General features: G+C 42.0%; 1 protein-coding gene across 6 annotated transcripts; it reads left to right on the top strand.

Annotated features, from left to right (window-relative positions):
* Positions 1–349: 349 nt before the first annotated feature.
* LOC149119052 (rho GTPase-activating protein 20-like) lies at positions 350–26,306 on the top strand. Of its 6 annotated transcripts, XR_016228824.1 has the most exons (10): positions 351–2,186; positions 5,863–6,006; positions 8,467–8,508; positions 9,700–9,784; positions 11,999–12,139; positions 16,180–16,257; positions 18,399–18,465; positions 23,682–23,861; positions 24,459–24,590; positions 25,539–26,306. XR_016228824.1 is itself a non-coding variant. In XM_089325334.1 (9 exons), the coding sequence occupies exons 2-9, from the start codon at positions 5,981–5,983 to the stop codon at positions 25,574–25,576; spliced, it is 657 nt and encodes a 218-aa protein (XP_089181460.1). In that variant the 5' UTR covers positions 350–2,186; positions 5,863–5,980; the 3' UTR covers positions 25,577–26,306. The 6 variants fall into 6 exon arrangements, 5 of the variants coding, with proteins under 5 accessions (XP_089181460.1, XP_089181459.1, XP_089181461.1 ...); XM_089325334.1 differs by lacking the exon at positions 24,459–24,590 and having other exon boundaries at positions 350–2,186; XM_089325335.1 differs by having other exon boundaries at positions 24,459–26,306.
* The last annotated feature ends 127 nt before the right edge of the window (positions 26,307–26,433 follow it).

Raw genomic sequence — 26,433 nt, 5'->3', positions numbered from 1 at the left:
TTTTTTTTTAACTTTTATTTAATGAATATAAATTTCCAAAGTACGATTTATGGATTACAATGGCTTCCCCCACATACCGTCCCTCCCACCCACTACCCTCCCCTTTCCCACTCCCTCTCCCCTTCCATTCACATCAAGATTCATTTTTGATTATCTTAATATACAGAAGATCAGCTTAGTATACATTAAGTAAGGATTTCAACAGTTTGCTCTCACACAGAAACATAAAGTGAAAAATAATAGATGATATTTTTTAAATGATGATGAAATCAGATCAGACCTATTGTCATGTTTAATCCCAGTGAGAGTCAAGTTGGGAGTTGATAATTTTTTTTTTTTTTTTTTTTTTTTTACAGAGGATCAGTTTAGTATACATTAAGTAAAGATTTCAACAGTTTGCACCCCCATAAAAACACAAAGTGAAATATATTGTTTGAGTACTCGTACCAGGGGATTCCAATTCTGCTGTTAATTTAACAATGAACACTCTCATGGATGACGTCAGTGACCACCCGAGGCTCTTGAAATGAGCTGTCTAGGCTATGGAAGCCTTTTTTAATAGAAAACGTTTATTTCATAAATACAGATTTCAAAAGGAAAACTTTTGGATTATAGCGGTTTTTTCCCCTATGGACAAGGCCATAAGCAAAGTGGAAGTTCTCTCTTCCCTTTAGAGATAAGTGCACTCTTCTTTGATTGCCACTTTTTTCCACTGGGGTCTACAGAGATCGTTCGTGTAGACTATGTTTTTGCCACAGTGTCTTGGCTTTCCATGCCTGAAATGCTCTCACAGACTTTTGATCCTCAATACTGCCAAGTGCACACCAGCAGAATCTTTCGTATGCACATTTCTGCTAACTGTGTATTCCACAGAATTTCAGCTTTTTCTTTCTCATGCTCCTCAGACGTGTTGCAGCCTTCGCTTATTGCTGATTGCAAATCCGCATTCCAATTTTTAGATGCTTATGGCAATGGCACCTAGTCTCAGGAAGCAACATTCTTTTTGTTAAAATAATAGAGGTACAACAATGACCAGAAACGGAGAGATTGAAAACCACAGGAATTCCTTGTTACGGACCTGTAGGGCACAGGTTTATTTGGGATTCTCTGGGTCCACTTCATAGGGTCCTCTAAGTTTGGTCCACATGTTGGGAGATTGCTCTGGGCTAGGATCTGCTTCTGAGCTAATTCAGAACATTGTTTGAATCCCCTTACTTGTAGTTGAGGTACCTTCCTCCTCCAGCTGTCACCTGGGGGCTGACTACATCTAGTCTCATGTTTCTGTGTAGCTCCTGCCCATATGACAGATTCATTCTCCCTTGCCCTTCAACTCTTTCTGGCTTCCCCTTCTGTGCCATGTCCTGAGTCAGTGTAGATGATAATCTCTGATTTGGGGACCTCTTGGGGGTTAGTTTAGGCCTCCTAAACTAGGGAATGTACTCTCCCTATTTGAAGGTTCATCACATTCATTCTGTCTTCACAGTCTCTTTTTGCAGATAGCACAGTCATAGGCTGCAATCATTGGGGTGTGCGGCTTTTGGATGGGTTGTTTTAGAACCCTCTGTGTACCACAGACTTTGTGGAAAACATCCCTTCCATCATTCCACCAGCAGTTGTCCATGGTTACCAAGACCTCCGTGTTAGTAAGTCCAATGATGAGTCCTCAGTAACCACCTGCCTTACCTTCCATAGCGTTTGATGGGAGCGATGGCTCCCTTCTTGTTATCCTCTCAGTTCTCCACTTACCTGACACCTCTTGGTCTGAGCGGCTGTCTTCTTTGGCACGCCTGTAAGACGATACTTGCCCTAGGTTCTCCCTTGGATGTGTTCCCTGTCCAACTCTCTCAGTGCCACCTGCTCTTTGAGACCTGTAAAACCTGAAACCCCATTGGCATCTGTAGTTGGAGAGCCTTGTCTGAGGAATTGAGATGACAGTTTTATCATGTGTCACTCCTAATGACTGGCATCAAACTAGTCTGTGACCATTGACTAGCTACTCTTTGGTGTTTGCTGTTGAGCAGGGACGATGATTTTCAAGAGGCTGGGACTTCAGAGGATGCAAGTGCTTCAAAGGGACGTGAACGAAGACTACTGGTGCACGGTCCGATAAAGTTAAGAACGGGTAATAAGAAAACAAAGCATCAGGCTTTTTTGTACAAGGACGTACTGAAAATCTCGAACATTCGGTAGGTGCATATGCTGCATGCTGTCCTGATCATCGTGAAATATATTGTCTCTAACAAAATTCATTTTCATGCACTCTTTCTCAGCAAGTAGCATGTTTTTACTTTGTTTTTGCCAGTGATTTCATTCTTCACTTATTAAACAAGTAGTCATGGAAGTTTTATTCTGTATTGTGCCCCTGTAGACAGTGGAATCAAGAATGGGAGAGACAGGGTTCCTCTCTCTCTCTCTCTCTCTCTCTTTGAACATTTATTTATTTTAAAGGAAGAGTTAGAGAGAGGTAGAGGCAGTGAGAGAAAGAGAAGGGCGGGGGAGAAAGAGACACAGAGAGAGACAGAGACAGTCTTCCATCCGCTGGTTCACTCTCCAGATGGCAGCAAATGCCGAAGCTGCACCAGTTGGAAGCCAGGATCCAGGATCCAGGATGCAGGATCCAGGAGCTTCTTCCAGATCTTCCACATGGGTACAGGCGCCCAAGGACTTGGGCCATCTTCTAATGCTTTCCCAGGCCATAGCAGAGAGCTGTATTGGATGTTGAGCAGCCGGGACTGGAACTGGTGGCATGCTGGCACTGCAGGCAGTGGCTCTACCTGCTACGCCACAGTGCTGGTCCCAGGATTCTTCTTTCTTGAGTCTTGCCTAGAGATGATCAAACTAAGAAAGAGACAATTGAAGATTGTAATAATGTGCATCTGATAGTAGGAAATAAACAGTGCCATGTGGAGAGTGTCAGAGAAGAGTCCCACTAGGGTGCCTCTGTGAGATGCAACATTGAAACCATTCCTCTGGTGTGAGAAGCAGCCACCTGTTCTATAGACTGGGTGTCCCGATTTGCCTGGCTGAGGGGACTGCAGGCCATCGTGTATGCAGCTTGACCCTTTGGGAGCAGGGCTTCAGCAAGGCTGATGTTTCTGGAGCTCATTGTAATTGACCAGGTCAGAGGTGAGACTGAATAAGTGCTCAGGGTTCTGGTCACAGAGGATCTTGACAGATCCCAGTAAGGGGTTGAGAAATTCCTTTGAAGGGGTTTCCTTATGGAAATGGCCATATCAGGTAAATATTGTAGTATATCATTGTGGCTGCTGGGAGATAATGGATTGGAGAGCTGGCAGCAATATAGGAGGGAGACTATGTCCTGGAGATGATAACCCAGATCACTGATACCAAGGGCCCCAACTTGGGAGGGACAGTGAAAGCAAAAGGTACAGGAGGCAGATTTGGTGTGCCGGTTGGAGATAGACACAAGTGGTCACTCCCACTGTCAGCCTTGAACACAAATGCAACCAGTACACAGCCTGGAATAAGGCAACTGCTTAATACACGTGTGCAGGGAAGGAGTAGGCAGGAATAGACTGATCTGGACATCTGCTTATCTGCTCCACCTGTGTTTTCATAATTTATGAAATATTATATAAGACAAAGACTAGTTCCACAAACAAAATCTCACCAGGAAGTGAGTAAAGAAAAATAAAAGTTGCCAGTGCTGCCCTCCCCTTGGCTTCCAGTTCTGCCCTGTCCTAGAGCAGAGAAGCAAGACTCAGGCCCAGTTTTATAAAATGCAGTCTCATCTTAGTGACAATCATATGAGGTATGTTGGATCAGGGGTGTGTTAAGCGCAATCTGTGTGTTCAGGATATCTTGTACCTCCTCTTGCCTAATCCTTGCTTTCACTATCTGAGATGGGTCTGTATTCTTGTTTTCCAACAGGCTCTGATGCTAAGAGAGCCCCAGTGGCTGCCTCAAGGTCACCACAGTAGTCGTGGGTCCATGATTTTTTTTTTTTTAAGATTTATTTTATTTATTTGAAAGTCAGTTAGAGAGAGATGTAGAGACAGAGAGAGAGGTCTTCCCTCCATTGGTTCACTCCGTAGATGGCCGCAACAGCCAGAGTTGTGCCGATCTGAAGCCAGGAGCCAGGAGCTTCTTCCAGGTCTCCCACATGGGTGCAGGGGCCCAAGGACTTGGGCCATCTTCTACTGCTATCTCAGGCCATAGCAGAGAGCTGGATTGGAAGAGTAGCAGCCGGAAGTAGAACTGGCGTCCATATGGGATTCCGGTGCTTCAGCAGGCCAGGGCTTTACCCACTGTGCCACAGCGCTGGTCCTGTGAGCCCATGTTTAAAACTAGATCTCTTTATTATAGTACCGGCTCTCACCCAGCTGCCTCAACACTTTGTATTCTTTTGGATCCCATGGCAGATTTTATGACAATTTCATTTCAATCGCTTTAAATCATAGGGAGCCCTGTGGCCAAATCCTTGAACATCCTCCTTAAGGCTTAGAGCTCTTCACGTCTACCACTCACCTGAGAGTTAGATTTGTAAATGAACAAGGCAGCATGCCAGAGGGCGAAAGTGGGGTGGACCAAACCAGTACTGAGCAATATCACTGCTGAAGCTGCGATATTGTCACCCTGTGCTCTCTGCAGAAAAAAATGGGAGGTGTTTTCTTCCCTTATGGATAAGACGTTGAGCACTCGGACTAAGGTACATTTTGTTTTGTGCTTTTATTTTGGCTGCAGTCTGTAGGACACAGTATTTTTTTAAGCCAGAATCTGTGGGGCAGATGATCTGAACCAAATCTTAAGAAGGAAATTTGAGCTGGTGTCATGGCTCATCTGGCTAATCCTCCGCCGGCGGCGCTGGCACCCCGGGTTCTAGTCCCGGTTGGGGCACCCAATTCTGTCCTGGTTGCTCCTCTTCCAGTCCAGCTCTCTGCTGTGGCCCGGGAAGGCAGTGGAGGACGGCCCGGGTGCTTGGGCCCTGCACCCGCATGGGAGACCAGGAAGAAGCACCTGCTCCTGGCTTCGGATTGGCAGAGCACCGGCCATAGCAGCCATTTTGGGGATGAACCAACGGAAGGAAGACCTTTTTCTCTCTCTCACTGTCTAACTCTGCCTTTAAAAAAAAAAAAAAAGAAATTTGAAAGAAGCTGTCTTTAGAGAAGGAGTGGAGAGGGTCCCCCCACCCCGCCAGGATCATTTTGAATATTTATAGCACCTTTCACGGGCTGGAGAAAATCATCAACTTAAAAATTTAGCCTGTTATGGATTTATTGAATTTTGAATCCAGCTTGCAGTTAGTTGCCTTGGCAGTGCCAGCCTCAGTGACTTCACAGGCTTTGTACAGCCCAGGGACCAGACATTCACCATCCCAGCTTTCAAGATGCAAAATTTGTATAAGAATTAAGATTCAAAGGTATTTGTAATATCTGAAACTAAGGTTATTCCAAGATTATGTATGTATAGTCTATCTCTGTGAAGAAGAAAATTTTATAAATAATTCATCCATGATTTAATCTTTGTTCAACCCCTCAGCCACTCTGTTGAAGTCAATCAGATGTGCATGACCAGAGAGTGAGTGATTCTCTTAAGATGTAACACCTTTAAAATACAGAGTATGGCCTCAAGTCCATAGTCAGCATTCAGAAACAGACCAGTCCACCTGTTGCCACTGGCTGCCGTTAATCTTGTGTGTGTGGGCCCCTTGTGGGCCAGCCTTCACTGAGCACATGATTTTGTCCAGGTCCACCTGACTCTTGCCTGTGCTGTGCACTGAGAGGGAATAGATGGATGTGAGCTTTTCTTGGTTATGGAACATGGAGGATTGGGGTTTGCTCAGGAGAGGATGTGCTCTCAGTACATTTAAGAAAAAAACATCTTGCTTGATGATCTTTTTAGGTACAGCAAAAATATTTACTACAAATATGTCATCCCTGTCAATGAAATATGGATTTCCAAATGCATTGTTGAGGAAGGTGATACCAGTGCCTCCAGGTGCCTGAATATTGGCTGGCCCATGGCGAATTATAGGGCCAAGTTCTTGTAAGTATCACTGCTGAGTCTTGTAATTTTACTTTGATATAGAAGGATATAACCCTTATTGCCTTTTCTAGCAAAGATAGAGAAATGCACCTAAATTTTCTTCCAAACTTGTTTTTTTTTGGGGGGGGGGGATTGGTAAGCATTTTAATTTGACCCTATAATAATCTGCTGCCTCATGCTTTGACTTCCAGCCATGGCACTTGTATGACACATATTTTCCCCAAGAGGTTTTTATGTGCCAATATGTGTGGAGAGAATGAAATGGGAACTGTTGGAATGATTTGCTTTGGTCTGAAGCAATGGTTTTCCAAGGGCTCCATGAGCTACTTGGGGAGTGGGTATTTTGGATTAATAAAAATAGATTTGAGAGAGCAAGGCTCTGGGGCCCCTCTCCAATATCCTCCAGCCTCTAGGTCTAGGCTTTTGTGTGTTTCAACTAGTAGAGTAGATCAATTCAGCTTGAAAAAGTCCTTTTATTCTCCCAAAGTAATGACCTAAAGAAATAATACTTGATATACAAATTAAATTATATCCTGGGTTGCTAGAATTGCTATTTGGTGTCTTCAGTGATACGGCCACCTGAAACAAAGATTTGATTCATGCGATGTGGGTGAGTTTTCCAAGGCCCACTTTGAGGCTGGTATGAGGAAAGGAAACGGGGCTCCATTTCCTAGACATCTTGTGTGTCTGTTTTTGTGTACGCAGGTACCTTGCAACCTCTGCCTGCTGCTCTGAACAGGCACAAACCCAATGTCCTGTGTGTTTTTCACATAGACAGTTCATCCCAGGTGCTTGGTGCTCTTTTTTGCTCTCCTCCTCTCCTCACTCCCTCCAGGTCTGTCAGGTCATATTGAAGTTGATACAATGGAGATATATCCAAACTGTTAATCAACTCAGTTCTGTGATGGAACTGCTTGCAAATATTACTGAGAACAAAGCCATGCTTGTACCACTGTCTGCATGTCTTCTTTGCCATGACAAATTTTCTCCCTAGGTTCTCAGATTCTATTGCTTAATGTCTTCTTAATCTTGCAGGTGATAGGAAGCTGCCTATTTGTGGTGCCTTTGATGAGGAGTTCCACTAGACAGTTTTTTGAATGAGGGAGAAGCGTGGGCACGAGGTGGACATAGGCTATATTGGCTGTGAAGCTATGTAAACACATACAACACATTTACAACAATGCCCAGCACCGAGTACATTTGCTGTTGGCTGTTATCACTCTTATGCAAATTGGCATAAGTAACCCGTGGTGTTCAAGTCCATATGAAGGTGGAAAGCCAAGGAAATGTCCACTTTGCTGTGGAAGCATGTCCTGAGAAGGCATAGAAATGCCGCGTGGGTGAGCTCTCGCTGGTAGAAATAGGAAATGTGGCAGCCCCTGCAGAAAAACCTGTTGCTTCCGTGAGTTCAATGTAGGACGACTGAGCAGGACTGAGCAATTCCACTGTGGAATATAGGTCCAAGAAAAGTGTAAACATACATACACTCTGTTTGTTCCTAACTCTGACTTTTGGGCACAAATGTTCCTAGCAGTGTTGTTCATTAGAGCCAGAAGTTAGCAACAAATTACATGTTCATGACCTGATGAATGGATAGTTATGACATGGTGTAGGATCTGGGGGTGGTGGAGAATAGCGTGTGGCTGCTTACTAGAGATTAGGGTTTACTCTCGGGATAATGAAAATATTCATGAGCAAGGTATTACAGGTGCTGCCGGCACAGGACCCAGTCATATAAATGGTCAGTTTTATTTTCCATGTAGTCAATCACTCCCCAGCTGTTTTGAATGCTAGTAAATTATAAGCCCATGTATGTTTGCGACTGCAGATCTTTTTCACTTTGGATTTCAAATACATTAATGATGTAGCAGGAAGGATATAAAACATTAGTCACCAAACACTAGGTGCTTTGACATCCTTCAGCACATCATAGCACTAAAATAATTTTCTAGGTATTTATTTGACATCTGACAATTCTGCAGCCTCTGTGAAGTACAGTGGTATGGATTTCCCCCCTAAAGTGAGCCCAGAGCATTCCATTCACATGCCCAGTCTCTTCAGTGTGACATAATCTGATCATAATGCTTTTTCCATTTGAATAGCACTTCAAGCTACAGGAGCACTCTGAGGTTTAATGACCTCCACTTTCGATGGTGGATACTGAGACTCCTGTCAGTTCAGTGACTCCTGTGATCACTGAGCTAGCATCCCATAGTTGCAATCCAGGGTTTCATTTCAAGTCAGCTTCTCCTTCCCTTGAAGAACTCTTTCCCATCGCTGTAATGTTGCTGTACAAGAGCAGACTCCACCCAGAGCCCTTGTGTGAGAGGGCACTACTTACGCCTGAGTCCCCGTCACCCACACTTGCCTGCTGGTGTGTTTGTCTGCAATGGTAGTCTTAATCAGATGGAATTAGTCTTTTATGTAGCTTACTATTTTCTCTGACTTCTCTGCTTGCAGTTCGAAGACATTTATGGAAAAATGGGAACGTCTGCTGGACAGGTATTTCTCTAGCATACAGATTTTGAATCTTTCGTTTGTGATAGGAGGCATAAATCTCTGCAAGCAGTGCCCCTACATGATTCCCACTTAAAAATGCTCTTCCCACTTGAAAATACTCTTAGATGATCTTGCAATCCTTGGTTTCTCTACATGTGCTGTAAGTCATGTTCCCTCATTCACATGAATGTTCTATTCACTGTTGAAGAAGTTCAAGATGTATCTTTCATCTTTCCCTCCATACAGCCTATGGATCAGAGCTAACAATATTCCCAATATGTATTAAATGTCTATAAATGTAGCTAGTACTGAGCTACTCAGTAGCTGAGTGGATCTACTCAGTGCTCTACTGAGTGAGTCTGAAAGCACCTGTTGCTTCCTACACTTGAAGCCATGAAGGCGGTCCAGATAGGAAAACGTTGAGGGGTGGATCTGCTGCCCAAACCACACATCAAGACACTCCCTGTTATTTTCCAGGCCATGCCGTCTTTCCCAGAATTATTTTCCTACTCATCTGGTTTTGTTGTTGTTCTTGTTTTGGCTTTTTAAAGATTTATTTATTTATCTGTTTGAGAGGTAGAGTTACAGAAAGAAGGAAAGGTGGAGGGTAAGCTCTTCCATCCACTGGTTCACTCCCCAAGTGGCCGCAATGGCTAGAGCTGGGCTGATCTGAAGCTAGGAGCCAGGAGCTTTTTCCTGGTCTGCTGTGGAGCTACAGGGGCCCAGGCCTTGGGCCATCTTCTACTGCTTTCGCAGGCCATAGCCAGGAGCTGGATTGGAAGAGGAGCAGCCGGGCCTGGAACCGGTGCCCATATGGGCTGCCGGTGCCACAGGCGGTGATGTTACCTCGTATGCCACAGCGATGCCACTCCTCATCTTTTGACCTTGCTGAGAAGTTCTACAAATCTAAATCTAAATAATATAAAAGTTATTTATAGATGAATATAAATATTTATATCCTGTAAGTATGCTATAGATATCTGTGCACAGAAATGCATATGTATGTCTCTGTATCAGTATATGTATTAGCTACCTCAAACAAGAGTTTCGTGTGTGTGTGTGTGTGTGTGTATATGTGTATATATAGGTACATATCAATGATGAGAAATATATAGAACATTTTGCCACATGAATTGATTTGAAGAGAAACATTAGCTAATTCATTAATTTTTGTTTCTTAATGATTTTGATTAGGTGTATAACTGAGTCGAAAGAGAAAGATCAAAAGCAGACGACAGTTCTACAGATAGAGTCAGATACCGTTAGCAACGTTCCTTATGTAAGTGTGTTTTGGACTCAACATTTTAAATTCCAATTTCCTGACTTTGACTGAAAGAGAGGTAGAGACAATGGGGATAGAGGTTTTAGGTAGAGAAACAGATAGAGATCAAGAAGTATGGGAAGAGGAACAATATAATGGAACAGAGGAGAGGAGAGAGGAGGGGATGAGAAGAAGAGGGAGGAGAGAGTGAGATTGGAGTGACAGAGAGAGATGGGAGAGTGAGAGTATTCCGAAGGGAACATGGAGAAATATATCTTCACCTACACATGCAATTTTTTTGTGTACATAAAAAAGTAAATGTTAGGTTATATGAAGCATTGGGAATCCACGATAACTCAGTGCTTATGCTTAGAAAGACTATTTCGTGTTAAATATCCACAGAGTTTCACATTTTCATAAAGTGTTTTTCCCAAGCCAGTATTCTGGGAATTAAATATTTCTGTTCATTTGTCACTACTTTCAAACAGTGTTTTTGTTTGTTCCCAGTTTTTCAATATTTATTTCATGTTAAAATATTTTTATTTATTTGGAAGGAATTTTAAAACCCTGAAATGTGTGAAAGAGTGATAGGACTATCACATCCAAATGTGCTGATTTGATGACATCTTGTCCTATTTTTGTTCCATAATTTATTTTCTCTGTCTGTCTCTTGATGTGTGTCTGGATATGCTTCTTTCTGAAGGCAGTTACATATGCTGCATGCCTTTATCTTCGAATACCTGTGTATTCCCAAGATCAAGATATAGTTTAGATAAACACCATACAGTCCTCACCTGGAAATGGAACATTGGTATAAATACTATTGCCACCTGTTGTTCATTTCATGTTCCAATTGATTGTTTGCTCTAGTAATGCTCCCTTTGTGGAACAGAATCCACTCTCTGAGTTAGGTGTTGCATTGAGCTGGTTACGTCCCACACCAAAGTCTGTCAGGATTGAATTAAACTTGGAGGGGTGAACCTTTGGAGAGATCGGTGTGTGTCTTCCTCATTTTTGTATGTTGTAGGGAAGAATATCTTCAGTTGGATCACATTTGATTTCTAAAATCATGACACACTAGCGCAGATCTTCATAACGGTGACCATGATAACACTGATACGCTATTTGACTTTTTTCTTTACAGCAGCTTCAGATCACAAAACATGGTATTCGCAGTGGAAAAAGCCTAGTCCAGCACAGCCATTTCCCAGCAGCTAATCAGAGCCAGGCATCTTTTATGAGCTGTTTTCCATAACCAGAGGAATTGCTTGAAGAAGTTGAAGTGGAGTTCTCCTGTAGGGAGGAGCACCCTTGTCTCAAGCTGCTTTGGTTTTAGTTATGGCAAATGGTTGCTCATCCTGGAATTTTTCAAAATCAATTTCATTTATGTATGGTTTTCATAAAATAATCATACCTAATGCTATTCATTCACACTTGAAAATCTGAGTTTTCTCTAATTTTCTCTTGATTTTATCTTACGGAAACTTGCCATTTCCTGTAGTAAAGTTCTGGTGCCAACCAATTTTCTAATTTGCTTTCATCCAAAAATGTGTAGATTTCAGCTTCACTTTAAAAAAAAAAAGATTTATTTATTTTATTTATTTGAAAATCAGACTTACACAGAGAGAGGAAATGCAGAGAGAGAGAGAGAGAGAGAGGTCTTACATCCGATGGTTCACCCCCCAATTGGCTGCAATGGCCAGAGCTGCACGGATCCGAAGCCAGGAGCCAGGAACTTTTTCCAGGTCTCCCACACAGGTGCAGGGGCCTAGGGACTTGGGCCATCCCACTGCTTTCCCAGGCCACAGAGGAGAGCTGGACTGGACTTGGAGCAGCCAAGTCTTGAACCAGCGCCCATATGGGATGCCAGTACTTCAGGCCAGGGCATTCACCCACTGCACCACAGCGCCAGCCCCTCAGCTTCACTCTTGAAAGGCACTTTTGCTGAACCTGGAAAGAATATCCTAGCTAATATTTCTCTCTCTACGCCTTGCAGATATTCCACTGTGTTCTGGTCACGATGCTTTCTGATAGCTTGAGTGATCCATGGTGACTGTCTTATTTGCCTATTTTTGTGTCCCTGCTTTCAGGATCTGTGCTCCTTCTCTGACTTACAGTAATATGACCACAATGTGCCAAAACATGGCTTTCTTTGAATCTATTTTGTTTGATATTTTCTGAGTTCCTTTAATTTGTAACTTTTTAAAAAAGATTTATTTATTTACTTGAAAGTCAAATTACACAGAGGGAGAAGGAGAGGCGCGGAGAGAGAGAGAGGTCTTCCATCCACTGGTTCACTCCCCAGATGGCCGCAACGCCTGGAGGCACTGCAATCCGAAGCCAGGAGCCAGGAGCTTCCTCCGGGTCTCCCACGTGGGTACAGGGGCCCAAGGACTTTGGGCCATCTTCTACTGCTTTCCCAGGCCACAGCAGAGAGCTGGATGGGAAGTGGAGCAGCCAGGACTTGAACTGGCACCCATATGGGATGCCGGCATACAGGCAGCGACCTTACCCGCTATGCCACAGCACCAGCCGCTAATTTGTAACTTTTTATTTTTGTCAAATTTGGGGAAATTTCACAGTGACTGCAAACATTTTTTCCTTCCTGTAGGCAGCAAATAGATGGGTTTTGTTTGTTAATCCATTCAGCCAGTCTGTGTCTTTTAACGGGGGATTTGAAGGCATTTAGATTGAAGATGACTATTAATAAGTAACTACTTTTCCCTGCCATTTTCCCAAAAATATTCCTGTTTTTTACGTTGAATTTCCTTTGAACTTTTACTGAGGGATTTTCTTCCTTTACCTTCTTTTGTAGTGATGACCATGTTTCTGTGTGCAACAAATCCTTAAGCATCTTTTGTGGGGCTGGACGGGTGGTGATAAATTCTTTGAATTTCTGTTTGTTATGGAAGGTCTTTATTTCACCTTCGTTCATAAATGAGATCTTTGCAGGTATGATATTGTTGGATGACATTTTTTTTCTTTTAAGCCTTGGAGTATATCTGGCCATTCTCTCCTAGCTTGTAGGGTTTCTGATGAGATGTCTGCTGTGAGTCTAACTGGAGATCCTCTAAAAGTACCATGACATTTCTCACATGCACATTTTAGAATCTTCTCCTTCTGTTTTACTGTGGTGAGTTTGATTACAATGTGGCATGATGAGGATATTTTCTGGTTATGTCTATTAGGAGTTTCATGTGCTTCCTTACTTGGATGTCCCTTTCTTTCTCCAAATTAGGAAAGTTTTCCGTTACTATTTCATTCAAAAGGCCTTCTAATCTTTTCTCTCTTTCCATGCCTTCAGGAACTTCTAGAACCTGTATGTTGGGTCACTTTATAGTATCTTGTAGATTTCCAACAGTGTTTTTTAGGTTTCTAATTTCCTCTTCTTGTGTTTGGTTTGACTGTATTCTTTCCTGTGCTTTGTCTCCTAAGTCTTATATTCTTTCTTCTTTTTTTTTTTTTTTTTTTCTACAGGCAGAGTGGGCAGTGAGACAGACAGAGAGAAAGGTCTTCCTTTGCCATTGGTTCACCCTCCAATGGCCGTTGCGGCCGGCACGCTGCAGCCAGCGCACCGCGCCGATCCGAAGGCTGGAGCCAGGTGCTTCTCCTGGTCTCCCTTGGGGTGCAGGGCCCAAGAACTTGGGCCATCCTCTACTGCACTCCCAGGCCACAGCAGAGAGCTGGCCTGGAAGAGGGGCAACCGGGACAGAATCCGGTGCCCCGACCAGGACTAGAACCTGGTGTGCTGGCGCCGCTAGGTGGAGGATTATCCTATTGAGCCGTGGTGCCGGCCCATATTCTTTCTTCTTCACTGATTATGTTGTTAAGGCTCCCCACTGCATTTTTAATTCATTTTATTATATTCTTCATTTCATTTTGATTTCTCTTTAAGGTCTCAATTTCATGGAGGAAATTTTATTTCATGTCCTGTACAGATTTCAGTAGTTTGTGCATTTATGTCCGATAACTTCTGTGTAATCTTACGATCAATTTTTAAACTTCCATTTCCTACATTTCTTCTGCCTCAATGTATTCACAATCTACTGTTGAAGGGTTTTACTCTTTTCAGGGTGTCATGTCGTGTTCCTTATTCTTGTTTCTTGAATTGGTGGGTTTGTTGTTTGGCATGTGTGGAGATACTTGTTGGTTTCTTCCTTTTCTTCTTCTTCTTCTTCTTTTTTTTTTTTTTTTTGGTCTAGTGGATTTTATCTGTGTACTGTGGCTCTGTAGATAAGTGGAATGTCTACTTTAAGTGAATATCTAGCTTGTAGTGGGTGTGATCAGGGAGCTCTGTTCAGTTCTCCAGGGTTAAGGGCATGTCTGAGGTGATACACCCAGGTTTGGCACAGTAAATCTCTCTCTCTGTTTTTTATCAGAAGGGAAATTTTTTCTGCTCAGCTGAGCTCCTCTCCTTAATGGAGACCAGTGCCTTAGCGCTAGCCCCAGTGGCTATAATATTCATCCACTCTGTCGCAGGGAGCACACAAAGGATCTGTGCAGTCCTCAGTGTAAGTTTAGATTCTCCAGCGATGTCTCTCACCAGGTAACCAGGAAGCCCTGAGCATGTGGAGTCTCCCAGTGTGAGTGCCCAAAGTCCCAGCCTCACCGTGGATCCTGCCTCACACCCTCAGTTTTTTTCACAGTCCCAGTAGAGAAGCCTCACAAAGTCACAGGCTCCTATCCCCCTGTTAGTTCTTCCCACTAGTCAGGGGTCTCCACTCAACTAGTTGCTGGGCATGGACACGAGCTGGCACAGCTGTTACATATGTCCAAAATGGCACCTGCTCTATTGGCTTGTTACAGAATGGCATTGTAAAGTGATTGGGGAAAGAGAAATTGTGTCCATACTTTTTTTCTCTTCTAGTTTGGAAAGTACACTTTCCTCGTTGGGGCTGCAAGCCAAGTTTTCTCTAGGCTCTCTTTGCAGCTTAATCACCAGTGCCTTGGACTACTGCTAGTACTGTCTGGTCTCACCTCACTTTCCAATGCCAGTGCGTAGGCTCTCGGTTGCTGGGCAGGCTCTCGGCTATTGGAGTCCCAAGTTGTGGGCATCCGTGCCATCCACAGGAGGTCCACCATGTCCCTCTAATTTTGGTAGAGTTTCCTCTGGCATTTTCTCCCCAACTCTTCCCTGAGACTACACTCTTTCCACTTTTTAAAAACTATCTTCTCCTGGACTAGGGCAGTAAGCTCTAATTTTTTCAATCATACCTTTCTTCCTTTTTCAGACTGACTGTTTCCAATTGATGTATTTTCAAATTCATTGTCTTCAATTTGCCATCTCACTTGTGCTTTTTAGTCCACCCACTGCATTGTTCTTTCAGATATTTTTCACAGCTAAAGTTCCCATTTTGAAATATCTTCTGTTTTTGTGCTGGGACAGCCTCTACTTTTTTTAATTTTTTTTTTTCATTTTCAGCACATTTGTTTTAATGTCTTGGAGCACATAGCTGCTTTTGTTGCATAATTTTCATATGAAACTCTTAGAGATCTGGTCACATTTCCCTGGCCGTTATATATGGAGTAACATCTCATATGGAAAAGAAATGAAACTCATTTCCATATTTTCTAATTATTGAATAGCTTAAGTTACATGCTTATAAGCAGCTCCATCTATGTGTTCATAGAGAGAACAGGACCAGAAAAGAAGGCCCATACCCTTGTACTGCTTATTTTGAATTTAATGATTTCCATATACCATGAAAATCCATTATGTTACAAACCAGATAAATTGGAAAAAGATGAGTAATCCTTCAAAAGAGTTTTTTTCCTTAAAAAATTCTGTGAAAGTGTTCATGTACAGTTTTAAAATTCTATGGGTATCTCAAAAAAGAACTCAGATGTCTAGAATTTTCAGCCTTGAATTCTGGGTTCATGGTCTCAATACATTTTGACAATGAAAATCTAAAAAGGGTGATCTGACTAGGAGAAGGTATTCCCTACATAGTGGTTTATGGAGCAAGAATGCCTGTGAGAGCCAGTTCTTACTCTCATTTGACGAGGACTGAATATATGGTATGCAAAGAAATCAATCTAAACATAAAAACACAACTCATCAAGAGAAGGAGAGAGACTGACTCCTTGTTGAACTATTCCCTGCATGATGGAAATAGTCTTTGGGTGTTAGGCTCTTTCTGAATTGAGGTTCTTTCTGTTTGGGCCTAAGCAGTTATATTTTTAGTATCATAACTCCTCTATTAGAAACATGTTAATTAATTGAAATTCTTTCTTCTGGCTTTGTGTTACGTAAAGTAATAAAAATCAGTTATCATTAAGGTTTGGTGCTTCATATGTATTTTGCTTTGTCATTACTCAGACTTTACCCTGAAACCAAGAGTTTCATAATTATGTAACCATATACTTTAACATTCTCCTGTATCAGCAGTTTTTTCTTCTTTTCCCTTTTACAGTCTGGAATTATAACAGTTACCAATTTAGACACAGTGAGTGACGTTATCCATATGGCACTACCAGTGCTAGGATTAAGTGTAAGTAATCTGAAAGATACTTTGAGTTAAATAACAACTTTGGTTTTTGAGATGAATATATTTTCCCTTTGATCCAGATACATGCACACATGCTTACAGTGTATATTTGTAAAATACAGTTCCGGGCAAAGAGACCAATTGTAGGCAGCAATATATTTTGTCCCCAGAACCATGTGCACATGTGGGAATGGAAAACGTTGGAGATGTATTTGTCTTTGTATGGGTATTGCTCTTCTGTTCCGATTTTAAATTTCATGTGAACTGAAAGCCATAATTTAATGAAATTGGAGTATAATTTCAGATTGCTATTGTCATGTATTTTATTTTTTTTGTGTGTATATATATAAATGTATATATATATACACACAAAAATATCTTACATGCTTCCTAATAACCTTGTCTGTTGGATTGCTATTTCTGTATATTCTGGTTTCTCCAATCCCACACCTATCATCTCAGTGTACACAAACCTAATAGACATGTCTAGTTGAATTTTTTTTTTAATTTTTGAGGGTCGGAGAGGACAGAGATAGCAAGAGGGATGAAGACAGACACAGAGAGAGGAAGACACAGAAATACATAGAGAGGGTGCTCGCCTCTGTTGGTTCAATCTCTGGATGCCCACAGCACCTAAGGGTGGTCTGAAGCTAAGGTCTGGATGCAGGAGTACGATTCAGGTACCCCACGTGGGTGGCAGGAACCCAGTTACTTGAGAATTCATAGCTGCTTCCCAGAATGCACATTAGCAGGGAGCTGGAATCAGGACCTAGAACTTGGATTGGAACCCAGCTATTGTGGCGTGAGTCTCAGGCATCTTCAAACCACCATGCTAAAATCTCACTCCTTGTAAATTTGGACATGAAGAACACCTGCATAAAAGCTGTATGCCTTAGATGCTGATTCAGGGAATGATATATCTGGTGCCTCTAATAAATTATTAAAGAGCAAGATAAGAGTTGAATGAAAGCTTGCTCTTCGGGGAATGTGTGTGCACACCACATACATGTCTTTTTTAAAAACTTGTTTTATTTGAGAGACATAGACAGACAGAAGAGTTTATGTCTATGGTTTCACTCGACAAGTGCCTACAGCAGCAGTAGAGCTGATGCCTGGAGCTGAGAACTTAATCCAGGTCTCTTGTGTAGATGATAGAAAGCCAGCTAAATCCAGTAAAACACAGCATTCTTCAAAGAGACTGGAGATAGCTGAGAGTGGAATGATCAGGATTAGACTTACCTTTACTAGTGAAGTGGCATAAATATGATTCTTTATTCCTTAGGTCACTTGGGATAATAGCATTGTGATCCTTGTCAAAAGTCATATGGCATGAATCTGGGGTGTAGTCTTGGAGGCTCAGAAAGGGACCGAAGTTATTTCGGTCAGTCCTGTTAACTCGAATAGCATTGGCACTGGTCCCAATTATTTTCTTGTTTGGAAATGTAGAAATGCTAAAGAAATACATCCTTGATCTGGCTAAAAAGCCCATGAGAGTTTCTCAGGCATGGAAAGCCAAGACACTGTGGCAAAAAAATGACCTAAATGGAAGATCTCTGTGAGTGAGATCCCAGTGGAAAGAACAGGCCATCAAAGAAGGAGGCACCTTTCTCTGAAGGGAGGAGAGAACTTTCACTTTGACTCTGGCCTTGTCTAATAAGGCCGGAGTTTGTGAACCCAAGAGGTTTCCATAGCCTTGGCAGCTCATGACAAGAGCCTCGGGTGATTACTGACGTCATAAATAAGAGTGTCAACTGTTAAATCAATAATAGGAGTCACTGTGCACTTGCTGCCCATGTAGGATCTGTGTTTTTAATGTGTTGTACTATGTGAATGAATGGTAAGACTTATCTTCAAACAGTACTTTATGCTTTGTATGTCTGTGTGGGTACAAAGTGTTGAAATCTTTACTTAGTATATACTAAGTTGATCTTCTGTATATAAAGAGAATTAAAAATGAATCTTACTGAAGAGTTGGTTGGGAGAGGGAGTAGGAGATGGGATGGTTTGCGAGTGGGAGGGTGGTTATGGGGGGAAAATGCTTTCAAAATTTATATTTATTAAAGTTTTCTAAAAAACAAAAGAAATACATCCTTGAAGTATGCCCTGACAAAGACTTGTGATACTTAGTTCTTTTTGTCTCTAAGGGCTCAGAAATGGACTACCAATTGTGGGTCTATTCAAACCAGAGAAAGACCTCTTACCCGCTCATCGGTAAGTGTCCAGCAAAATAAAAAATGAAATGTATTGCTTCAAAATGGTAACTATTAATTTCCAGACTATGCATTGTTTGTTCTTAAGCTTAAATATCTTTACAAGGGAGAAAACAACCTCATGTAGTCAGTACTCATTTATAAAAGGAATTGCCAAGTGTATACTCTACCCTGGGTGCCTGACAACATATCTTCATACAGCAATTTAAGTTGTAGTTGGAAAAGAAACTGAAGTTTTATTCTCTGCTTTTCCATGTGGATAGCACAACTGTCTTGGAATAGTCCTTTTTTTTTTTCTTTTTTTGTAATGAAATGAAAATGGGGTCGAAGTTCATCTCTCCAAACATTTGATTGATGCCCATATACTGGTTTGTATTCCCCTTTCCATTTCTAGTCTCATAGGTAATCTCTATTTTTAAGTCTTGCAAAATCTGTCAGGTCTATGTCCAAGTATACCACTCTCCCTCCTCCTTCCTTTCTTATTCTTTCTTTTAAGTTTTATAATAACATACTTTCAGTTTACTTTAAAATCATATGCTTAACCCTCCACTAAGTAAAAAATTTACCAGTAGTAAGAAAGAACAACAACACTCTTCTAAATAGTAGAGGAACAGGTTATTATTTACAGACAAGGGCTTTAAACAATAATCACATCTCAAAATGTGAATTTTACTCATATACATTAAATTTTTGTACTCTATTTGGTACCACAGATCAAGGAAAGCATATGATATTTGTCTTTTTGGGACTGGCTTATTTAACTAAATATAATGGTTTTCCGATGCATCCATTTTCTTGCAAAAGACAGAATGTTGTTCTTTTTTGTGGTTGAATAGTATGTATATAGCACATTTTCTTTATCCAGTCATTGGTTGATGGACAGTTGGGTTGATTTTATATCCTAGCTATTGTGCAATTGAGCGACAATAAACATGGGGGTACAGATAACTCTTTCGTGCACTGATTTCCTTTCCCTTGGTAAATTCCCAGGTGTGGGATGGCTGGGTCACATGATAGGTCTATTTTCCTGTTTTTGAGGAATCTTCATACTGTGTTCCATAATGGCTGTATTAATCTACATTTCCACAGATGTGTATTAGGGTACCTTTTTCCTACGTCCTCACCAACATTTATTGTTTGTTGATTTCTGCATGAAAGCCAATTTAATTAAGGTAAGGTGAAACCTCATGGTGGTTTTGTTTGCATGTCTCTGGTAGCTAGTGATCCTGAGGATTTTTCTTGTGTCTCTTGGCCACGTGAATGTCCTCTTTTGAAAAATGCCTGTTCAAGTCCTTTGAGCATTTTGTAGCTGGGTTGCTTGTTTTGTTGTTGTTGAGTTTCTTGAGCTCTTTATAGATTCTGGATCTTAATCCTTTATCTGTTGTATAGTTTGCCAGTGTTTTATTCCATTCTGTCGGTTGCTTCTTCACTTTGTTGAGTGTTTCCTTTGTAGAAGCTTCTTACTTTGATGTAATCCCATTTGTGTATTTTTGCTTTGATCTCCTTGCTTCCAGGGTCTTTTTCAAGAGGTGTTTGCCTATGCCAGTGTCTTGCAGAGGTTCTCCAATGTTCTCTAGCAGTTTGATGGTATCATGTCATAGATTGAAATTCTTGATCCATTTTGAGTGGACTTTTGTATAGGGTATATAGGTATATAGGTAGGGTTCTTACCTCATACTTCTGCACATGTATATACAACTTTCCAGCACCATTTGTTGAAGATACTGACCATTCTGTAGGTATTGATTTTAGCTCATTTGTCCAAAGATTAGTTGGTTGTACATGTTGGATTGGTTTATGAAGATTCTATTCTGTTTCATTGATCTATGTATTTATTTTAGTGTCAGATCCAAGCTGTTTTGATTATAGTAGTATGCTTTTTTAAAAAAAGATTTATTTATTTATTTACTTATTTGAAAGTCAGAGTTTCACAGAGAGAGGAGGGGCAGAGAAAGAGAGAGATCTTCCATCCGATGGTTCACTCCCCAGTTGGCCACAACGGCCGGCGCTGTGCTGATCCAAAGCCAGGAGCCAGTAGCTTCTTCCAGGTCTCCTACGTGGGTGCAGGAGCCCAAGGACTTGGGCCATCTTCTGCTGCTTCTCCAGGCCATAGCAGAGAGCTGGATTGGAAGTGCAGCAGCGGGGTCTTGAACCGGCATCCATATGGGATTCCGGCACTTTAGGCCAGGGTGTTAACCCACTGCACCACAGTGCTGGCCCCTGTAGTATGCTTTTAAATCTAGTATTGTAATGCTCCCAGTTTTGCTTTTGTTGTTTAGTATTGTTTGAGCTTGTTGGGCTCTCTTGTTTTTCTGTATGAATTTTAGCATCATAGTCTCTAGATCTGAGGAGAATGCCTTTGGTATTTTCATTGGATCACATTGAATCTGTAAATTTCTTTCTTTCATATGGACATTATGATGATAAGTCTTCTGATCCATGAACATGGAAGATTTTTCCATTTTTGTCTGTTTTCTATTTCTTTAATGCTCAATAATTTTCATTGTAGAGATCTTTCACCTTCTTGGTTCAGTTTATTTCAAGGTGTTGACATTTTTGTAGCTATTGTGAATGGGACTGATCTTACCAGTTCTTTGTCAGGCTTGGCATTGTCTGGGTACACAAAGTCTATTACTTTTTTGCATTGATTTTATATCCTGCAACTTTACCAAGCTCTCTTATGAGTTCCAGTAGTCTTTTAGTGGAGTTTCTGGTTCCCCTGTGTTTATGAATGTGTGTGTGTGTGTGTGTGTGTGTGTATACATGCATGCATGTCATCTGCAAACACATATATATTTATTGTGAAATTATGTCAAGAAGTTATTTGAGCATGATTAAAAATTAAGATAATCACATTCAAACTCCTAAAAGGTTTTTTGATGAACAAACATGTACAGTTCAGCCATTCTTTTTGTTGAATTTTCTAGCACTTGATCTTGAGGTTGTTGATAAAAACATTATACTTCTCCTAAAATAGTTGTTGAATTAACCTATATAAAGAAGAAACCATTCATGAATCATCATGTGTTTCAGTGTCTCTCATAGAAACAAGCCCTGGAAAGGAAGGGAGGCATACTATTTGTCATAGACTTTGTAATATAATGCTGGTGATTTCTATGAAAATCAAACAGTATTACTTACCTGGGCAATCTTCCTATTCTTCTTTCAACAGTCATGTAAAGGAACTAATGTGTAATTTATAATGTTTTCAAGTCACTTACAAAATTTGAAAATAAAGTTTCTGTTCTTTCTGAATGTACTTTGTCAGTCTCAAAATTCAGGAATTGCTAAATACATCTGAGGACAAAAGCCAACCACCGATTTTATGATGTTTCTCCTTAATTTTGACATCTTTGTAACAAGATAGCAATAGAGGCCGGCGCCATGGCTCACTAGGCTAATCCTCCGCCTTGCGGTGCCGGCACAGCGGGTTCTAGTCCCGGTCAGGGCGCCGGATTCTGTCCCGGTTGCCCCTCTTCCAGGCCAGCTCTCTGCTGTGGCCAGGGAGTGCAGTGGAGGATGGCCCAAGTTCTTGGGCCCCGCACCCCATGGGAGACCAGGATAAGTACCTGGCTCCTGCCATCGGATCAGTGCGGTGCGCCAGCCGCAGCGCGCTGGCCACGGCGGCCATTGGAGGGTGAACCAATGGCAAAAAGGAAGACCTTCCTCTCTGTCTCTCTCTCTCTCTCACTGTCCACTCCGTCTGTCAAAAAATAAAAAAAAATTAAAATAAAGATAGCAGTAGAGTTAGTGTGCAAATCAAATACTGTAAATGAATTTATTGAGTAGATGGCATTTGTTTATGTAAAATGTTTTTTCTGGAGGATGATTTGGACCCGAACAATGGCATGCACTGTGACTGGCTCCAAGAAATCCTAAGAGTGTATCTGTCGTTGGTGACTCCTAGCGGTCATTATGGATGTGTGTTTAATATGCTCTCAGTTCCTGATCATCTTTTTCTGTCCTGGTTATGCCGATGGTTTGGTTTTGTTAATATTGCAGTTGTAGAAGCTTCTTTTACCATGAAAGAGACAAGTTGCTATAATTCTTGCTCTGAACAGGGTATTAATGTCCCATGAAATGAAAAATTTAACTAATATGTCAGAAATTGAATAAAGGGAGCTTTCACTTTGTTGTTGAAAAGAAAATCCCTTTGACAGCACAGAATCGTGAAAACATGTTCGAAGTTTAGTTTTTGAGAGGCAAAAATAGACACAGAATGTTAAATTGCTAGTTCTATCCTTAAAGGTCCACGAAGATTGGAGGTGTCCTAGGGCAAGGGCCAGGAGCCAGAAGGCAGGTCATCAGTCCAGTCTTGCACGTGAGTGGCAGGAACATCAGTGTTCAAGACAACAGCTCTGCATCTTAGGGTCTGATCTGCATTTGCAGAGAGCTTCAGTCAGGATCCATGATCAAGGACCAAACCAGGTGGTCCAATGTGGGACAGAGGTGTCTTCATGGACATCCCAATTGCTAATACCCACCAGGAGCAGAGGATCTTGAGAATTTCTTGGGTTGCCAGCAATTTAAAAATGAGAGAGGAAAGCAATGACATTACATGTACTCCGTGAACATCAGTTGGTAGGATGGCTCTGGGTCTCTAACACTCTGCAGCACTCCCTCAGCTAGTGAGCTGTGAGGGGCTCCCGAGAGGGCCAAAGTAGGAGGGAAGTGTAACAGCAGACCATGGCCCCAGAGCTCTTGAGAATCACAGGCTATAAAACTGACAGAGAAATGAAGTCTCTTTTCATGATCTAACATCGTGGGAGAGAGATTCTAGGTTACAGCAACTCATGACATATATGGCCCAATCATTTAAAAAATGCAGACCACTGATGTTTACTCATGTTTACTCATATGAGGACGTTAAAAATCTAGTTGGAGTCAAGGCAGATTTTAGCAGGCCTTCTACTTTACAACGGAAATAACAAGTCATCAGTGTGCAGTGCACTGAGGGATCTTGGTCTTCTAAGCTAGGCAATGGGCTACTACTTCTGTTTGCGTTGGAAAGGTCCTCTGCCTGGGTGCCTGCTTTATGCAGTGCCTCCCCAGAGAGAGCACACCTGATGCTCACTCCCAAGACACAGCTCTCTTCCTTGCAGAAGCCCCAGGAGAACTTGAGCTGTCCCCGGTGCTGTACCCACACTGACAACAAGGCATGTTTGATCATACCTGTCACCATCAGCCTGATGTGTATTGAGATTTCTCTCTGCCTAGGGCATGAGTGTCCATATGCTATCCAAGCAAGCTACCATCGAGCTGCCTTTCATAATCAGGAACCGGGGAAGTCCACCTCCGCCCTGAGCATGGAGGATCCCGTTCTGGAGATCTTGTCTGATGGAGGGATCCAGTTCGTGTTGAAGCCCAGGCACACGGCTAAAAGGCAGCGCCGGTGCGGTAAGTCTAATTTCCAGCAGGGTTCTGCTCTCTGCTCATCCATGCATTCCTGAGAAAAAAATTCATGACAGAGAGCTGTTCTCCATGAGGGAGGAGGTGTGCATAAGTACAGGGACCCAGTACTCACCAAGAACCAGGCTTAGAGAAACTGTTCAAAGTCAGAACCCATCTCACTTCCAGGAGGATTGTGGTGGTTCTTCTACATTAGAACTTTTGTCTCCTCTGGATACCCTGAGCATTTGCTCCATAAAATAATGCATGCACAAACTTATGTGTCTGTAGAGAGAAGTTTCTTGTGGCCTGGCATCATGGTACAGTGGGTTAAGCTGCATCCTGCAATCCACATCAGAGCATTGGCTTGAGTCCTGGCTCTCCCAGTTCGGATGAAGCTCGCTGGCTTTATCAGAATGTGCCTGGGAAGGAAGCAGAAAATGACCCAAATACCTGGGTCCTTTGTCTCGCATGTGGGAGACCCAGGTGGAGTTCTAATCTCCAGCCCTGTCCCTGGTTGTTGTGGCCATTTGAGAAAAAAACAGTGATGAAAGATGTCTTTCTCTGTGTGTTATTCTGTATTACAAATAAATCTTTACAATGAAGAGCATCATGTGTGAAGGCCTGGAAATGAAGACTAAGCATTCCAGAGGGTAACCCTGAACCTGGAGTGAGAGCAGGAAGTAATCAATGTACTGCATGCCTTAGACTTACCTTATATGGAAGATCTCCAGGATGGTGAGAAACTGTGGCATTGAATTTGGATCTCTTCTGGCTTGGGCTGAAGTGGCTAGGGGGTTGCTTCCTGAATTGATCTCTTCATTATGCCCACGGCATGCTGACTTCCTCCAGGCTTCAGATGCATATCTAGACCAGACATGGACTGAACAGTTACGATCAGGGATGTTTCAGCTTTTTGCTTTCCAGTCTCTCCCTACTTGTCAATATTCTTTTGAGAGACCTTTCTCTGAAGAACAGTTTTTAGTAAGGTGGGAAATATTGTGGCAAGAATATAATGATTTCCACTGTGAATGGTGTTCGTACTTTTCTTGTGAGGATATTCTGTGATTTATATAGCTTATAAATGTGTTTTTGGTTGTAATTTTGAGCATATAGCAATATTCTATAAATGTTGCTCCTATGCAAGATTGTGAATCTGAACTTTGTAAACATCCACAACCCCCATTTGGGCAAGAGAATGCCACCACCAGAAGTATCGCCAGGAGTGTCAGAAAGGCTCAGTGTTTTTGAAGTGAGCTTGTTGAATTATGCAACGTGTCTCATGGAAAATGGCTGCTGTTTCCATTGGTCACAGAAGCAGCATGCGCTCTCAGTAAATAATGTACCTTATGAAAGCCTCAGCTAAGCACCGAAAGTATTTTTGTTTGAGAAAGATTGTAATGGCACTCATCTCTCTCTGTTCCCATATGTTCTGGATGTATAGATTCATATCAAGGTATGGAGCATGATGCTTCATTGCTTAGCTGTGTGACAACTAAGTAGTGGATTATGTCCCAATAGATTTTTAAATAATGAAATCAGGTGAGTCCTAGGTGTACCAGGTTGCGCACGAGTTAAACCATGTATTCTTGCCTGTTTTAAAGAAAGAGTTGGATATGGTAGTATGTATGAGCAGCCTCCTGCATTTGAGATGGCATTTGCTTTTTTCTTGTCTCCTTTTAAAAGGTGGAATTTTGAATGCTTGGTGTTGGATTACTTTGTGACTGCATGCTATCTGGAGAGTACTAACTAACCAGAAAGAGAATGGAGATAAAGTTTACTTTAGGGTGAGGAAACTGATGTGTGGGATCCCTTACACCATTTGATTGTAAATGATTACAGAAGAAAGTAATTCTCTTCACGGTTGTGATGAGTTGTGTGCCATGCTGAGTAATACATTATATTAGTGCAATGAGGTGTAGATAGCATCATTCTTAAACAAGTTGAGTCAAAGGAAAGTCCAAAGAATTGAGTAACTGGACTGGCTGATGAAGTGGCACATCTTGGAGCCTATCCTGGCTTCCTCAGTGATATAGCACCATGAGGATTGCCCTCCCTTGTTTGTCTGATGGTGATGCATTCAGGGGCCCAGAAATGCCAAGAAGATGGCTGATGAATGATATTTGGGGAGGGGGCCGGTGCTGTGGCACAGCGGGTTAAAGCCCTGGCCTGAAGCGCAGCTGTCCCATATGGGCACCAGTTCTTGTCCCGGCTGCTCCTCTTCCGATCCAGCTCTGTGCTATGGCCTGGGAAAGCAGAAGAAGATGACCCAAGTCCTTGGGCCCCTGCACCCATGTGGGAGACCCAGAAAAAGCTCCTGGCTCCTGGCTTCGGGTCAGCATAGCTCTAGCCGTTGTGGCCATCTGGGGAGTGAACCAGTGGATGGAAGTCCTTTCTCTGTCTCTACCTCTCTCTGTAATTCTGTCAAAATTAATCTTAAAAAAAAAAAAAAAAAAAAAAAAAAACAGATTGTTTTTGGCAACTTCACCCATCTGTCTATCACACTGCACCTTGACTCCTCTGGTGCCTTTTATGATATTCAGCATAGATCGGTCATTTAAGAAGAAAAGTTTAGGTGCCT

This window comes from Oryctolagus cuniculus, unplaced genomic scaffold, assembly GCF_051225735.1.
Source record: "Oryctolagus cuniculus isolate XC-2025 breed Fujian yellow rabbit unplaced genomic scaffold, ASM5122573v1 ptg000107l, whole genome shotgun sequence".
NCBI lineage: Eukaryota > Metazoa > Chordata > Mammalia > Lagomorpha > Leporidae > Oryctolagus > Oryctolagus cuniculus.
The sequence above is the reverse complement of the archived record's forward strand: the minus strand, read 5'-3'. Positions and strand labels throughout refer to the sequence as shown.